Genomic DNA, 17,580 nt, shown 5'->3' on the forward strand with positions numbered 1-17,580 from the left:
ATGGTTATGAGCCACCATGTGGTTGCTGGGATTTGAACTCCGGACCTTCGGAAGAGCAGTCGGGTGCTCTTACCCACTGAGCCATCTCACCAGCCCGCCCTGGTTGAGTTTTAGCTCTGCTGATTTTGCAAGTGTGAGCACATGGCCTTCCTGAACTTTCTTTTCCTTTGAGGCAGAGGGCATCACACAGAGTGATACATGGATCAGTGCAGTACCTGGCCATCAGGAAGTGGTGCCCGGTGACTATCTGAGCTGCAGCTAACATCCTTAGAATACTTACAGAGGGAAGTCCGTGAGAAAGTAAGCTTGCTCACCCAACTTTCAGTTTGGCCATTAGAGCCAAGGAGCATGAGAACAGGTGCCTGGGGACAGGACCACACAGCTACCTGAGCCCCACACCGGGGAAGCAGCCAAGCACCTCTAGGTTAGTGAAGTTTAGGGCAGAGCCAAATCCTGAGGGAGCTTCCTCCCTGGTACAGGGGCCGCAGGCTGTTCTCCAGGGTCACTATCCAGTTGTGACATAACATGAGCTGTACATGTGACTTTAGGATTCCTAGAGCCACATCTTTAAAATTAGGTGTCTTCATTAGAGTGTCATTGCTATGAAGAGATGCCATGATCAAGGCAACTTTTATAAAGACAGAACAGCACCTGGATCAGATTCCCTGAGTTACCGCCGTTGAGCCACTTGGCGTGGGTGCTAGGAAGCTCTGCAAGAGCAGTGTGTGTGCTCATAACCACCGAGCCTTCTGCTCAGCCCGGGACCTCTTTGTTCTCCCATCTCTTTAGTCCTCCACCTCTTTCTCCTTTCCATAACCATAGACTTATATGGACTTTGCCTTTCCATTTGCTTACAATCCTCTCTGCTCTTTCATTTATTATGCATTGTTGAAAACACAGACTTTGTACTGTGCATAAGGAACAAGAGAACTCCCCTTAAGACACTGACTTTCTTAATGATATATATATATATCATTATATATTAATATAATTATATTAATATATATATTAAGATACAGGATGTACTGCAGGTAGGCCAGCAGTGACTAGCTCATGCTGAAGTTTAGGAAAGGCCAAGGCTTCTGTAGTTATTCAATCCAGGAGTCTCATGTCTCAACATTCCCATTCTGATGTTGGAGTCCTCGCAGGATGCTGAGGGCTGCTGGTCTTCAGTCCCTGGTGGAAATCTCTACGAAGCCAGCAAGGAATGCTGCAGCAACAGAACTGTGGAAGCGTCCTTTGTGGGTAGGGGAAGCAGGCAAAAACAGTGTCCTTCTTCCATGTCCTTTATCTTGGCTGCTATAGAAGATGCTACCCAGAAGTAGGGTGGGGCTCCCTGCTTCAGATAATACAGTTAAGAATAGCCCGCACAGGGATGCCCAGCTCTTCAGTTTAGTCGATTCAACATGCGGTCAAGTTGACCATCAAGATCAGTTATCACAGTTTCCTTCCTTTTTCCCAAGTGTTTTGTTAGTCCTTATTAGACCACCATCTTTCAAGATGCACCCCCAATGAGTTGCTTATTGACGCAATGAATTGCTCTAGGTTTCTGCTTAAAATGCCTTTCCTGTCCCTGTGCGGTCTTTGCTGGTGGATGGTCCCAAGCTGGCACCTGCACAGGAAGTGGCAAAGTGACTAATACAACATCCCACCAAACGAGCAGTGCCTCAGATTAGAGAAGCATCGTCTCTGATGGCTTCCCGGTAATTGGTGAGTTTGGCGCTTTCTGACTTAGGTTTGCAAGAGAATGCTGCCCCGGCAGGAGGCTCTAGAGAGATAAACTAAGATGGAGTCTTGGCCCCTAGAAGGCGACTCTAAAAGAGATGTTTCCTTTCTCCAAAGTATCAACAACTTCTCTATGGAGCAGTTGTGGATAATAATTAAGAAATCACTTGCTGGAGCTGGAGAGGTGGCTCGGTAGCTAAGAGCACTGGCTGTTCTTCCAGACAGATCTGAACCCCCTTGTGGTCTCCTAGGGTACTGCATACACAGGCATGCAGGCAAAACACCCATCCATGTAAATAATAAGAATTTAAAATCTTTGTTAAAAGAAATCACTTGCAGGAACTGTTTAGCTAGTCCCCCTTCCTGTATAACCCCCATGCCCTTACTCCTGAAACTCCTTGCCCATCCATGGATGACTAGGAAATACATTCTTCTTCAAACAGTGTGTATTCTAGTTCAATCCTTTGAGGAAGAATTGTTCAGTGTTTCCAATTCCTAGAGCCTCATACAGAACCATTGAAGTTTCTGGATCTATAGAGACTTTGGCCTCCAAGGAGGAACATATCCACTAGTGAGCATCACAGTGTAGAAGCAGTGTGTGTGTGTGTGTGTGTGTGTGTGTGCGTGCGCGTGTGTGTGTGTGTACGTGCATGTGCGTGCGTGTGTGCGTGTGTGTGTGTGTGTGTGTACGTGCATGTGCGTGTGTGTGTGTGTACGTGCATGTGCGTGTGTGTGTGTGTGTGTGTGTGTTCTAGCAAAAGTGCACTATATTAAGTATGGAAGAGACTGCAGATACAATACAACACAATACAATACAACACAACACACAATAGGGAAGAGATTGTATAGGGAAAAGATCCATTTGTACCACAACAGTAATCCCTTGGCAGAGGTACTTTAATATTTATAGTTAAGACATGCACAGAACTATGAAGACTTAAAACTGACAGGTGACAATCCATATCTTCTTAGAAAGTAGGACAGCTGGGCAACCTCAGCCATTCCCAAATACTCCCAAATCAGGTGTCACCAGGCCCTGCTATGCCATCCCCTACACAGTTCTTTCCTTTCCATTCCCAGTGGCACTGTCTGGGTCCTAGTTGATGTCATGATCACCCACCTGTTGCAAAAAAGAATTCCCAGTGGTCTCCTTCTCTACCTTGTCCTCACCCCAGAGTCCACACCACTATTTAAAATACCTATAAAAATGTACACCCGATCTTATCACCCTCTCCCTTTGAATCCTCCCCATGATGCCATGTCAGCAAGGCCCCGTGGGTGTGGTTTGGCTCTTGTTTATCTCTTAGGTTCACAGACCTAGTTCTCTCAGTGCCTAGGGCTCTCTCATAGAGAACCCCAACCAGGCTGCATCTCTCCCCTTCGCTCCAGAGACCCCTCTCCGCTTTTGACCTCCGCAGCCTTCCGTTCCTTTCCCACCCTTGGGAGCCAGTTAAGTGCTTTCGCAAGCTCTCAGGAGCAAGCCACAAGAGACAGGTAGAGTGCCTAAAAGAGAGCAGAAGGGACCTTCTTGCTGCAAAAACCCCCACACAGAACACCTCACCACCCTCTAGTTCCACTCAGCCCTCTCTTCTTCTTCTTCTTCTTTTTTTTTAAGATTTTGTTTATTTATTATATGTAAGTACACTGTAGCTGTCTTCAGATCTCATTATGGGTGGTTGCGAACCACCATGTCATGCTGGGATTTGAACTCAGAACCTCTGGAAGAACAGTCAGTGCTCTTTACTGCTGAGCCATCTCACTAGCCCCCCTCTCTCCTTCTTAAGTAGCAAGTGTGATCATCTGCCAGTAAATTTTACCACCATTTCACCAGCCATTTCACCACCACTAAAGCCCTGGTTCTGAGTAGGAACAGCACCATATCCCCCAGGGGAGAGGGAATGACATTCACAGGGCCCCTCTTCTCTTCCCTGTGGTCAGGGAAGCTTTCGGGCATTTAGTGGGATAGTACCAAGCTATATGGTAAGGGTCATCCCCCTCTTCCTTACAGCCTTGCTAGAACCGTGCCTCATAAACATTTAAGCCAGTGGCTCTGTGGTTTAATAGTGGTTCTATTCTGGGTTCAGTAACACCCAGAAGTTTTTAAGTTATGAAAACTAGCTAAATAATTTAAGAAATGGCCAATATAAAGAGAGAAGTCTTGAAGTTATAACTTAAAAAATTATTGTGGAGTATGCTTTGTGCACTTTTTTTACTAAGTGAAATGCAGCTACTGTACATATAAGTGTTGCATGTTTACATACATCCCATGTAGATCAGGGGAAACCTGAAACGTGACAGAGCTGGGACCGAGAGTATTAAATTAGGGAGACATGCGACATATGCCTGCCTCACTGTTGTTGTTGTTGTTGTTGTTGTTGTTGTTGTTGTTGTTGTTGTTGTTATTTGTCTCCTCCCTTGTCTTTAAAAGTTGGGGAGCTCTGATGGATTGGTGATCTGAAAGGTGGCACAGGGCAGTTAGTTGGAGTTGCAGCTGTAGTGTGTGCCCCCTCCATTGCCTGTCACCTTTCTTCTTTCTACACCCTCACTGAGGGTACATTGCAAGACATGATGGGAATTTAAGGCATAGATAAAGTTTCTACAATAACTTTGTATTACTCGAGTCTATAGCATAAAACAGAATTATTTTGACATCACACTTGAGTTAATTTTTTTCCTCTCTGTGTGATCATCCCTTAACTTACCTTGCTGTGTCACCTTTTAAGGCTATTTATGTTTTTTTAAAAATATAATATGCATGTTCTTTTATCCTGAAACAGTTTTATTTTCATGTCCACCTTACTCTCCCTTTTTCTGTACTGCTCGATAATATAAATTTTGCTCATTCATTTTTAAAATCCAAGCATGCTTGACAAGTTCTGCAAGCATCCGATCACCTCATTATCCTTCAGTGTGTTTCTGCAGAACAATTACACACTGCGATCCAGAGGATTACAGTCTACTTTCTGTGTCACCTTGCTTTAATTAAGGCTTTACATGGATTTCTGAGACCATATACATGGCCAATTAGCTGTGAACTTCAATCCAAGGTGGCTCCGGGCATGACTAAACACATCTTATGAAAGTGGGATTTATTCTAACAAAGTGGAGAAGCGCTATTTTAAGCCTTCTATAAGAAACACTGGCTTAAGTAGGATGACTCTTTCTGGTTCACCTGGAACAGGCAAGGTTTGCTCTCATTGCCCTGGCATGAGTATGAACCATGTCTGTTTCAGTGCTAGGGGTCCTATATGCATGATGGATGGCCACGTTGCCACATGCTTTGGGGAGCTTCTCTTCTCCCTGCCGACGCAACTACATCACTCAATTTTAAATCAGTGTTCTGTTTCTGTTCAGTCTCCTTACATGTTTTGAGGAAAAGCACCAGGTTCCCGTCAGTCCCTCCTCCGCTGAACATTCCTCTCCTGAGGCTTGCCGCCATTGTCTTTACTTTGTCCTTTAAACAGACCAGATGAGTGGCTATATCCCTTCAGTGTGTTGTCCTTACAAAGTGGACCAGTCCCCACCAGTTCTCTTCATCTCCTCCCCCGTTTCCGGCATTCTACCTTAATCTCCTTCCCACTTATTTTTCCATCATTGACTTACAACTCTGCCAGATTTTTGTACTTTGGCAGAACTAATTTCACCTTATCTGACTATTTATAGTTTGGATTCCCTCCGACCCTCAAATAGACCCTGTTAGTTATCTTAGTCCAAATTCCCTTTGTTCTGTTTGTTGTAAGCTCTCTGATACCAACTCATACTGACGTGAGCATTCCTCAGGTCCACGTTCAGCCAGCCACCTTTGTGCATTGCCCTGAAAGATGCTGCACATCATCCTTGCCCTGACAGGGAAGCACCTGTAAGCAACATTCTTTGCTTTTCTACGGGAAATGCCATAGTTTTTTACTCGTTGTGTGTTTCAAGGAATTTCTGCCTGTGGATTAAGATATTTAGCTCCTAAGGATTTTTTTTTTAATTCTCAATCTAATTTTTTTTAATGTGGTAAGAAGCATGAGACATTTACCCTTTTCACCATTTTAGCCCAGTGTTCCCTGAAGTGCTTTTGCATCATCAGTACACTCCCAGCATGCGCAGACTTCTCTCCTCCTGCAGGCCCCACCAGCTGCCCACCACCTTCTTTTCTCTGTGGATTTGCCTGTTCAGAACATTTCTTAGAGATGAAGCCACATGATATGTACCGTCCACGATAAGCTTTCTCCACATTACGTGTTCTTCAGAGTCTGTTTCTACTGTAGCTAGCGTTTCCTCGCTTCATCTCTGTTTACGCCTGAATAATATTTCATTGCATGAACAGACTACATTTTGTTTATCCATTTATGCAGACTTTTTAAAAATCAGACATTAGATCAAATGGGTAACACAGGAGCACTGCTAAGTGCCGTAAATGGTATGGGGTCCGCATCTCAGCAACTGGGCATGTGGATGCTGCCATTGAGTGGAGAGTGTACAAGAAGCTCCAACATGCTGGTTGGGTGCTGTCCACTTGCCTCCTCCTTTTTTTCAGGGTATGGGTAACCACATTGTATTCCATTTTTGAAAACCATTTATTTCTAAGTTTTTAAAAATATAGCTAATATTTGTGAAAGTAAAATATAACTAAATTATCGAGCACCCTACCACCCTCAAACAATTACTATTATCAATGTGCATCTTTTTCTACTTCCTCCAACAGCATGGAAGGAGCCCAGCATCCATCTTAACTGTGCATGTCAGTTGGGATCTTTCAAAACTTGTCTCTCCTTTGATGAGCTTAAAGTGTCTTTCAACCTTGGCTAGAGAGTAGAATGGCAGACTGCTCGCTCCGTGGCCATATCGGACAAATACACCAGCAGTGATCACTGGTCCATGGCATCCTAAGTTCAATGTGGCCAGAGCATTTAGTGTGAATCTTGTCTCCCTGACATTCTGCTGTCAGAATCTCAAGATAGGTATGGCTATGCTAACCGTGACATTAAGTCTCTACCCATGGGTCCATTCCTGTCCTGTCATGGAAATGTGATAGCTGAGAGAACGTAAGGAAGTCCACCATTTCCCAAATAAATGTCCTGTACATTCCCTGCAGCAGACACTCTCTCATATGAGCATGACGACTCAGCCTTCCATGTGGGTCTTAGTAGGCTTTTATATGCATTAACAGCTTGTAGAAGAAAGAGACCAACTTCCAGGGTGATGTCTATCTCCTCCTTCTCCTAACGCAAAACCAAACCACTATTGTGTAGTTATGTTACTGCGTTGTTATTTTCTGGTCAGATTTTATATTCCCTCCCCAGCTGTAGCACCTGGATAAAGGGTTCCCCACATGATGTCTCTAGGTTTGCTATATTGCTGTTTCCTGCCTGGTATGTCAGCTGCTCACACAGGCTCAGTGACACTGGGCATATTAACTTTGCAGCTAGAATTGGTGGTACCTAGCATAGTGGCAGCTTGCCGAGGACTGGCAGTACTGCTGATTCTGGGAGATGTGGCTTCATGGTGGCTCCCTCATTCCTGTTCTATTTCTATTTGTTGCTATTTGCTTTTCCCTCTGTGGAAGAACTGAGTATTGATTCTATTTGTTGTAAATAGATATGGTAAGAGATGCACACGGCATCTCCTCCCCTCACTTAAGCTACGTCATATTCTGGACCAGTCCTGGATCTCTATAGGTAACTCTAACAACTGAAAATCCCAAGTACTACCTCACAACTCAGCCAAGAGGTTGAGTATTCTAGAACTTGAGAGAGCTGATAAATTCCCAAATCATTTTAGGTTCTATTATTTCCACATGTGACTTCTCTAAATTTCATTTTTCTTACCCACTGAAAAAAAGTCAGGAAGAGGGATGTGGAGACAGCTCAGCTGTTAGGAGTATTTGCTGCTCTTACAGAGGACCCAGGTTCAGTTCCCAGTACCTACATGGTGACTCACAGCCATCTGTAACTCCAATTCTGGGAGATCCAATACCTTCTTGTGGCTCATGTGCTGTATGTCCACAGACACCAGGCATGCACCTGATGAACATATATGCATACAGGCAAGCACTCATACACACAAAATAACAATAAATACATTTTTAAAAAACTTAAAAAGATGGAAAACTAGTGAATTACCTAATTCATTATATTATTATAAGGAACTCATATTCCAGTGTTTGTGATGCGTTAGCCTGGTGCTCACACTGAGTGAGAATGTGCTCATCAAGGTTCACATGTGACTCCATCTTCCCCTGTAGTTGAATCCGCATGACTCGTTGCTTACATTGGTGGATGCAACCTGGCCCTGACTCTCTAGCCTTCTCTCTGTGTGTTACAGGGAATTTTATGAAGAAGTGTGATCAGCCTGTTCTTTCTAAAGCCTCAGGGTAAGTTCTGGAAGGCTCAAGCCAGAGTAAGGGTTGCATTGTCTTTTCCTGCTGACGGGCATGCCTCTTACATATCCTAGCTTGCAATAACTGAAAAGTGAGGTCCTAGTGGTACATTGAGAATCATTTCCCCCAGCATCTTCTGACCTGGAAACCTCTGCGGATAGCATCTTTGGCTCAGCTGCTAAATAGTAAGGGAGTGAAGGAATATGCCTATGGACTTCAGCGGATTCTCAACAATTAAGATAATAATGGCTAGAAAAGTTAAACGAGTAGATTTACAAGTATTAACAATAGCTGCTGACACAGACGAGCCCCAGATCTAGGTGGCTCAGCCCAAACTTATTTCTTAACTTGTTCTTGAATGGATGGGAGCCTTCCACATTCTCTTTAAGGAGCCCGTACTTTCTCTGTTTTGTAGCTCCATCTCCTGGAGCCTCTACACCTAGCTAGAATATTGGGCAAAAGAAAAAAAAAAAAAAAAAGCAGAGTGGAGAATCTTTCTGGAGGTTTCCATGAGTCAGCTCTGGAGGTTACATACAGCAAGAATGCTCTTGGTCTATTGTCCACAATCCAGGCTTTAGACCAGAGTTAAGGTTTAAGGGAGGCTGGTAGATGCGAGGCAGATGCGTGCCCATGTGATGGAGGTGATGCATTCTAGTGCCACTGAGAGAGAAGATGTGTTAGAAGAAGGGTTTGAGGCATGGAGTTGGGAAAACAACCCTTAAATGGTTTCTGAACACAATTTAAGTGGCCTAGGCAGGACTGGAGGAGCTGAATTGCTACCCAGTCTAAGTGGATTCTCTGTTGACTTCTTTCTTGAGACAGATTTCCAGGGGAGACTCGTCCTAGCATCTGGGGCGAGTGCCCACCAAAGTTTGCCACCAAACTGGGCAGAGCTGTGGTCAAAGAAGGGCAGATGGGGAGATTCTCCTGCAAGATCACTGGCCGGCCCCCACCCAAGGTCACCTGGCTCAAGGTGAGTCTTGGTCCACCCACACTCTGACCCTCCCCAGGAAGCCCGAGAGCTCGCACCCTGAGAAGCTGTCTTTCCAATGAGTTCCTTCTGTTCCAACCCCGTTCGGTTGCCCAAGGCTCTGAGTATATGTGATAGTGACATTCTACTCTAGTGTCCCCCGCTATCACTAGGACCATGGTGTTCTCTTCCTCACCTCACAAAACAGCAGAAAGCTTTTGTTCAAAGACAGACGAGGCACCTCAAGAGAAGGGGTTTGAATTGGGGCACTGGTTTTCAGGGAACAGCTCTATGGTTCTTGAAGCACGTGATGCTAGACAAGTCATCTAATCCCTTGGAACCTAGTCTCCTCATCTTTGAGGTGGGAGTGATGCCTCCGCGTGTTAGGGGGGCATTCCGCGTGGAAGTGCTTTACACACCACTCATAACCGGACCAAGTGGAGAGAGGTAGCAGAGATGGTGGTACCAGGCAGTGAGGAAGGTGGAGAGAGAACAGAGCACTGAGGGATGTCAGGAAGAGTGGGGTCAAGGCCAGAGAGAGAATACGTTTTTCAGAGAAGGAACTCTTGAGTAAAATGAGTGGTAGAACTCCTTTTACCTCTTCTTGATTCTTCTAAACTCACCCTCAGGAAAAAAAAAAAAAGAGGGCAGGAAAGACCTGAAGGGAGAGATGCAGATGTCCACACACTCACACACTCCATTCCTTCGAAGAAACCCAGGTCCTCTAAGGCAGTTTCCACAGGTCACCAGCAAGCCTTTGTAGGAGCCTCAAGGCTGAATGCCCAAGGGGTGGCTGTCTCGGTCTTCTTTCTGTTAGTGCGTGAAACACCGTGACCAAAAGCCACTTGAAGAGGAAAGGGTTTATTTTACTTACACCTCCACATCATAGTACATCATTGGAGGAAGCTAGAGGGGGAACCTGGAGACAGGAGCTAAAGCACAAGCCGTAGATGAATGCCGCTTACAGGCTTACTCTTTATAGCGTGACTAGTTTGCTTTTTCACACCCACCAGAACCACCTGCCCAGGGACAGCATGACCCACTGTGGGCTGGGCCCTTCCACATCAATCACCAATCAAGAAAATGTTCCCCAGACTTCTCAGTAGGCCCGTCTGATGAGACATGAGGTGGTTCTGTCTTCTCAGATTGACTCTACCTTGTGTCATGTTGACAACAAACAAACAAATAGAGTCATCACTATGGTGAATCTGAGGAGATCACAGAACGGATGCTGTGCACCCAAGCCCTGGTGTCCATTCTGCAGGACTAGGGGAAAGGTGGGCCAACTAGGTCAAAGAGAGCAGATGTCTGTAACCAAGCTCCCCTGTTGCCACTTGTAGGGAAATGTCCCATTGCAGCCAAGTGCTCGCGTGTCTATGTCAGAGAAGAATGGCATGCAGATCCTGGAAATCCATGGGGTCACTCGGGATGACCTGGGCGTGTACACCTGCATGGTGGTGAATGGGTCAGGGAAAGCCTCCATGTCGGCGGAGCTCTCCATCCCAGGTATGGGGGCCGATACCAGAGGGCCGCTTTCCCGGTGTCAGGACCCACATAGACGGAGCTGTTCCTAACACGCTTGTGTGTCTGCATGTGGCACACTAACATAAGCATGCATCTGCAAGGACAAAGTTTTTGACTAGAAGAGAAAGGGATGGGCTAGCCTCACAGACCAGGCCCAGAGGAAGATGCTATGAGCTGTCTGTTCCCTTCATTTGTGTCCCTAACTAGACCCTGCCTCTTCAATGTCCTCAGTCCTTCCTCCTAGCTCAGGTAGAAGGGTCCCTAGGCAGATGGACCTGGTGTGTATGAAAAAGCAAACCACGCAAGCTATAAAGAGTTAGCCTGTAAGCCGCATTCTACCATGGCTTGTTTTCATATCTCTGACTATGTTTGAGTTGATGTGACGGATGCTCTGTCGCCTCTCCTGCCCGACATCTAACTTGTCCATTCTGTCCATCAAATCAGATGTGTATAAAGTGAGGACATACCTGCTCTAAGGTAGAGTTGAAGAGAAGGTTTTAAATTGTAGATGTGAGGGAATGTACACCCAGAGGCATCTGGAAGAGTCCAGAACAGAAAGAGAAATGAGTAGACTAAACATGGCTAGCATGCTGAAGCTGGCCGAGAGATGGGGAGAGCCAGACAGGAAGAGAAGCAACCAAAGATGGCCAAGAGAGAAGGTGTGGCTGAAATGGTGGGGTTGTATAGGAATGAGAAGCTGGGGAAAGGGAAGCCCATGAGCTGGAGAGGTTTAGGGGAGGGGATGGCATGCAAAGAACTGGGAGGAGCTACAGATGTTGAGTGAGGCTAGAGGCCAGCATGTGTTTTGGTATGGTAATAGGAACCTCAGTTAACCTTGTCCCAAGTTTCTTTTAGACCCTACAAAATTCTCACTCAGCTCAACTCTTTCTACCCAGGATCCTCCTCACCAGACTGGACATGTCAGCATGCTGCTCTTCCTTGCTTCCTCAGTCCCTGTCTGTTCTTCCTTTGCACTCTCTCTAATCGCCTGCTTACAGTTCTCTAGCCTTCCCCAAGTCCAGCCAGGGGAAGCCTGAGCATGTGCAAGGGGAGGAGTCAGCAAGCCCGGTGCTCACAGATTGGTCAGAGATATGCCTTGGGCTTAAGGATCAGAAAGTGAAGTGACCTCATTGCTTCTGTCTCCCCCACTTCTGCCTGTGATTCCCCCTTCTGTATCTCATCCTTTCCTGAGAAACTATGCATTCTCTCTCTCTCTCTCTCTCTCTCTCTCTCTCTCTCTCTCTCTCTCCTCTCCATCCATGTATCTGTTTATCATCAATCATCTATCTATCTATCTATCTATCTATCTAACATCTATCTATCCATCCATCTCTCTGTCATTTATCATCTATCTATCTATCTATCTATCTATCTATCTATCTATCCATCCATCTATCTACCATCTCTTTATTTTGGTTTAAGTGTTTCTGCAGTCCCCAGGAAGAAACGTGTGTGTAAGCGTATTTACCTGAGACAGGTGTCATGGAGCCACCCTGAGACATTCCATGTGCTGCGCCCACTGGTATTTTCTGTCCCACCAGATGCAATTAAAACAAGAAATGCCAGTCCTGATCAAAGAATGTGACTTGGCCACTCCCTGTGGGTTGGAAACTGTCAGGTCTCTGCAACAAGGTTTAGCCACCCTTTCTTTATTTTCCACGGCCTTGCATTTAAAAACCACTCCCTCTTAATGCCTGTAATGACAAAATGACACATGGCTGGGATTTGTTTGAAAGTACTCAAAAACAAACAAACAGAATAAGAGAAAAGAGACAGGCAGGATGGTAAAATTGTTCTATCCTCACCGTACTGGAGGCTTTCAAGGGCTTGTAATATCTGCCTTTCTACTAGTAGATATTTTGGAATTTTCCACAATACTATTTAAAAAAGCAGTACATGGTAAGAAAACAGTATATTGTATTTTCCTGGGCGTGTAAAATGTTACTTCCTTTGTATGTTTCTAAAGCACTTATCTGTCCGAAATGCACTTTGGGGGGAGGGAGTTCGGAAGGTTAAAGGCAGCCAAGCGCTGTTGGCTTTTCCACTAGAGGGTTTGTCCCTTGCATGTGGCTCAGTTGACAAAGCGTCCTCCTGTTTGGTGGAGCAGAATGGAGTCCGCACCCTCAGGCCCCGGCTGCTGTTTGAAAGCCCAGTCAGAGAAGTGTCTCTAGTGTGAGGAAGCTCTCCCAGCCTACCCAGAGCCCCGAGCAGGGAAGCGCTGTACTAAAGAAAAAAGATGTCACCTTAGCATTGTCTCTGTTTGGCATATAAAATAACCAGCTGTCTCTCTGCCCCTCTTCCAGGTTTGGACAATGCCGCTAGGTACGTCGTCCTTCATAATTGTTGTTTTCTACCTTAAAATACCCCCGCACAGAACAACAGCAGCCAAGCGCCCTGACTTCTGAAGTCCTTGTGTAGGGAATGAGGGTTGGCTTTGCTTGAGGTACTTTGCTCTGTTCTCCTGGGGTCTGCTGTCTGGTTTGATTGGAGGTTCCATCCCTATGAAGTTTCTTGGGATGCTCAGTGCTGTGTCTTCCTCAGGATAGTCTCGGTGTCTCCCAAAGCAGACCGCACTAAAGGCCACGTAACCCCACCCCAGGCCAAAAGCCACTTTGCTCTGGCCTACAGACCCCTGGCTTCCTTCCTTCCTTCCTTTCAGGATGTGAAGCATAGAGATGTCAAGACCCAGGGTAGAGCTGACTGTCGGTTGTAGAGAAGGGCTGTCAACTGCCTCACATATGGAATTACAACTGTGGTCCCTGTAGGGAATAATGATGAAGACACTAATTTCAATTACTGGGTTGAGAGTGCCCTTTCTGAAAAATCCCACATTTGAACACAGACCAGGGAAGTGTAACATTAGCAGGTGAAGAAAAGCTCTGGAGAACATATTCCAAACAGAAGGACTGGTGCTGGAAAGCCCCAAGAGGAGTTCTGTGGGGCCCAGACAACCCCTATGCGGCTATAGTAGCCTGGCCGGCTGCAGGTCAGTGGCTTGTGTGGCAGGAGGCCGCTAGGGCTCTGCCATTGCGATGCCCACCTTTATTAGTAGAGTGGAAAGCTGAAAAACTCCTTGGCCTCCAAGTGCTATAACTCAATTTATGTCTTTAAAAGGTTGTCTGCAGTGACTATTTAGAATTGGCTTAGGGAGGGGCCTTGTGAGCAAGGGAAGCCTGTGGTTGGTTTGAACTCCAGAGCCCCAGAGAGAAGAGATGTATCAATGCCCAGGACTACTGGTGGAAGCAAGGGACAGGGAGGGCCAAGTGTCCCCTGGCTCTGGCTTGGGACACAGAGCAAGCTGCGGTACTTTGCTATTGACTTTCCCCTGTGGGCTTTGTGGTATCTGAAATCTGTACCGTAGAAAGTAATGTTTGCAAAGTAACCAGGTGGCCACTCTGTCCCTGGTGCCTTCTCCCCTCCTGACCATCATTGTCATACAGGTTGGCTGTGAGAGGAACCAAAGCTCCCAGTCCAGACATCAGGAAGGAGGTGACCAATGGAGTCTCCAAAGACCCAGAGACTGTGGCTGAAAGTAGGAACTGCCCAAGTCCCCAGAGGAGTGGCTCCTCAGCCCGGGCCACCAACAGTCACCTAAAGTCCCCGCAGGAGCCCAAGCCGAAGCTGTGTGAGGATTCTCCCAGAAAGGTCCTGCAGTCCTCCGTCCTGCAGAAGGCCACCAGCACCATCACTCTGCAGGCCTTGAAAGTCCAGCCAGAAGCGAGAGTGCCGGCCATAGGGACCTTCTCTCCTGGGGAAGACAGGAAGAGTCTGGCTGCCCCTCAGCAAGCCACACTCCCTACCAGACAGTGTAGCCTGGGAGGCTCCGTTGGGAACAAGTTTGTTACCGGGAACATCCCCAGAGAGAGTCAAAGGGAGTCAACATTCCCCAAATTTGAGAGTCAGCCCCAAAGCCAGGAAGTCACTGAAAGTCAAACAGTCAAGTTCATCTGCGAGGGTGAGTAAAACGGATTAAAGCGCTGCTTCCCAAAATGTAGCTCCTTGATGGCCATTCTCTTCCTTCAGCACACACCAGTCTGCATCTCCCGTATGTATGCATCCCTTAAACGAGGTCCTCCAGGCAGCTTCCTTCCAGGGTCTTCCCTTTAGGAAGCGTTCAGTCTCTAATGCCTTTGCTTACTAGAGAGACAGCCAAGATTATGAAACACAGCATTGGTTCTATGCTCTAACTCATCCCTGGTGTCTCCGTCATGTCAAACACTGCATGTGCCTTCCTCTCTGTCCTCCCTTTCCTGGAGAACTGGCCCATCACCCTGCTCTCTCCCACATCAGGACCCTGCCCCTCACAGGACTTCGACTCTGTGAGTGCAGGATCCAAGACGAGGTGGGCTCAGAAGTAGGGAATCAGTTCCACCCAGCCTGAGTTCTTCCGTCTTGGTCTGTCTCTCCCCACCTCACCTTATAAGCACACAGTGTTCCCTGAGGGCATGTGTTCCACACATGGCCCTGTAGTTTCAGGGATACCAAAGCCTGATGTGGGCTGGTTCCTGGAGGGCATCCCCGTGGGGAGACGGGAGGGCATCACTGAGATTTATGAAGATGGTGCATCCCATCACCTGTGCCTGCTGAAAGCCCGGACGAGAGACAGTGGGAGATACAGCTACACAGCATCCAATAGCCTTGCTTACTAGGTGTCCTGCAGCTGGAGCCTCCTGGTGGACCGTGAGTACATCTCGCTAGGTGTGCTGGCTTTCGTGGGTTTCCTATGCCTCAGGTAGTTCAGGTCCTACAGCTCCACACCTAGTCATCCTCACCCACAGGCCAAGGGAAAAGTCACTATTCCCAACCCTTGATTCTTAATCAGATGTTTACTGCAGAATCACATCAAAACAGCCATTTCCCCGTCCACTCCAAGGCCAGTTGACAGCTACATTTTTTTTAGGTTCCTCAGCTGTCCAAGTAATGCCATGACTCAGCCGTAACCACAGAGAATGAGCGTTCACTAAATATATAGGCTTCAAGAAATACGAGAAGGTGGAGTACCATGCCTTTTGTGCTTATTCCGTGTCTGTTTATAGAAGCAATGCGTGTTCATTGCTCAGGATTCAAACCATATATAATCTTCTGGCTCCGAAATAAATATTTTAATGTCTTTTAAACAGAATGCATTGGAATGCTGCTGTCTATCCCAATTCACTCATGTAACATAAACATCTTTCTATATGATTTAATAGTTTTTGAAGGCAAACTCTTTAGAAGCCATATAACACTGTGAGATTGAATGGATAATTTCAGCATCTCCTCATTTTGTTGACCATTTCGGATGTTATTGTTTTCACACTGCTCTAGAGAAGCTACTGGACTGACCACGCAGCTCAGGGTTAGGACTGACCACGCAGCTCAGGGTTAGGACTGACCACGCAGCTCAGGGTTAGGACTGACCACGCAGCTCAGGGTTAGGACTGACCACGCAGCTCAGGGTTAGGACTGACCACGCAGCTCAGGGTTAGAGTGCTTGTGTAGCTTGCAGGAGTTCCTGAGTTTGATCTCTGGCACCAGAACAAAGGAAAAGAGAGGAAGTTGGTCAGTCAGTCTGTGTTTCCGTTTGTTTTTCTATAGCCTTTTCCCCCTGGGCTGATTAGAGGCCTCAGTGAGCAAAGGAACCCTACTGTCAAGCCGGATGCCCTGAGTTCAATCCCTAGGATACACATTGTGGGAGAAGAGAAGCAACCTCCACAAGTTGTCCTCTGACCTCCACACCATTGCTATGGCGGGCACACACATGCACACACACTAAATAAATGCAATGTCTAAATTTCCTCTTTCAATACATAATGCACTATCGTGGGCCCTAGGGTCATGTCAAACCATTGGTAAACCTATTAAACAAGATCACAGGAGTAGTGTCACCAAGTAGAATACACAAAGTTGGGAACTCTACAGGACCAACAACCTTTGCCAAGCTATTTTAATGCATGAGTTACAGGGACGTAGAAAGGAGAGAGGCACAAGGTACAAAATATTTAGATTAAAAATTATAAATAACATAAGTGTTGATCTCTTGTGGACTTTGAATGACTCCAACTGAAACATGTTTTTAAAGATTTATTTATTTATAATGTATACAACGTTCTGTCTGCATGTATGCCTGCATGCCAGAAGAGGGCACCAGGTCCCATTACAGATGGTTGTGAGCCACCATGTGGTTTTGGGGAATTGAAGTCAGGACCTCTGGAAGAGCAGTCAGTGCTCTTAACTGCTGAGCCATCCCTCCAGCCCCTGAAACAATTTTTAATTTTTTTGTGAGACATCAGAAAAATGTAGACTTTGGCAAATATTAGACACATGGTGCTGTTTAAAGTCATGATGATGGTCTCATGGTTTCTTTTTAACTTATTCTCGATTGAAGCTTATGTGATTTCTTGTATTGGCCCTAAAAATACTTCAAATTTGGACAGCATGGACAAGAATATCAGTAAAATAATATTAGTATATATAAATAGAAGTGATTGGTAGCTACACAGGGATTCAGTCCATTGAAGCTCCCTTGCTTGCCCCTTTACTGGGATTTTACTGTGTTGGCGAATTTCTTCACAAGGAATGTTATCCATTCCTTTTGGAGACGGAGCACCTGTGGGCAGGGCTGGCAGGCCCAGCAGCTCCGGCTTCATCAGCTGTTCCAGGCTCCGTGTCTTGTTAGGAGCAGATGTGTGTCTTCAGGTCTACCAAAGGCCAACGAGATGTCTGCAGAGCTGAGATTCTCCCATGGCTTTGTCTGCTGTGAGTTTGTCTAAATCTTAGAGAAAACTATTTCTTTCTGTTTTTCTTATTCACATCTTGGGGTCATTTGTCTCTCACAAATTCCTCTCATTTTGCTGTTACTGTTGTTGGTTTGTGTGGGAGGCAATTTTGAGACAGAATTCATATAACATAAAAGTTATCCTTTAAAGTTTGTAATTCACTGATTTTAACACATTCACCATCTAACTTGAATCCGTCACTCCAAACCCTACCCTTCATCAGACATTGCTGTTCC

General features: G+C 46.1%; 1 protein-coding gene across 2 annotated transcripts in view; it reads left to right on the plus strand.

Annotated features, from left to right (window-relative positions):
- Positions 1-17,580, plus strand: part of Mylk (myosin light chain kinase) — a 245,032-nt gene that overhangs the window by 114,872 nt on the left and 112,580 nt on the right. For both annotated transcript variants that reach the window (XM_029544243.1, XM_029544242.1), the window contains exons 4-8: positions 8,038-8,086; positions 8,915-9,065; positions 10,403-10,568; positions 12,890-12,908; positions 14,027-14,541. In XM_029544243.1, the coding sequence (XP_029400103.1) occupies positions 8,038-8,086; positions 8,915-9,065; positions 10,403-10,568; positions 12,890-12,908; positions 14,027-14,541 (900 nt within the window). The remainder of the gene's footprint in view (positions 1-8,037; positions 8,087-8,914; positions 9,066-10,402; positions 10,569-12,889; positions 12,909-14,026; positions 14,542-17,580) is intronic.

The sequence above is a fragment of the Mus pahari genome, chromosome 12, assembly GCF_900095145.1.
Source record: "Mus pahari chromosome 12, PAHARI_EIJ_v1.1, whole genome shotgun sequence".
In the NCBI taxonomy this organism is placed as follows: domain Eukaryota; kingdom Metazoa; phylum Chordata; class Mammalia; order Rodentia; family Muridae; genus Mus; species Mus pahari.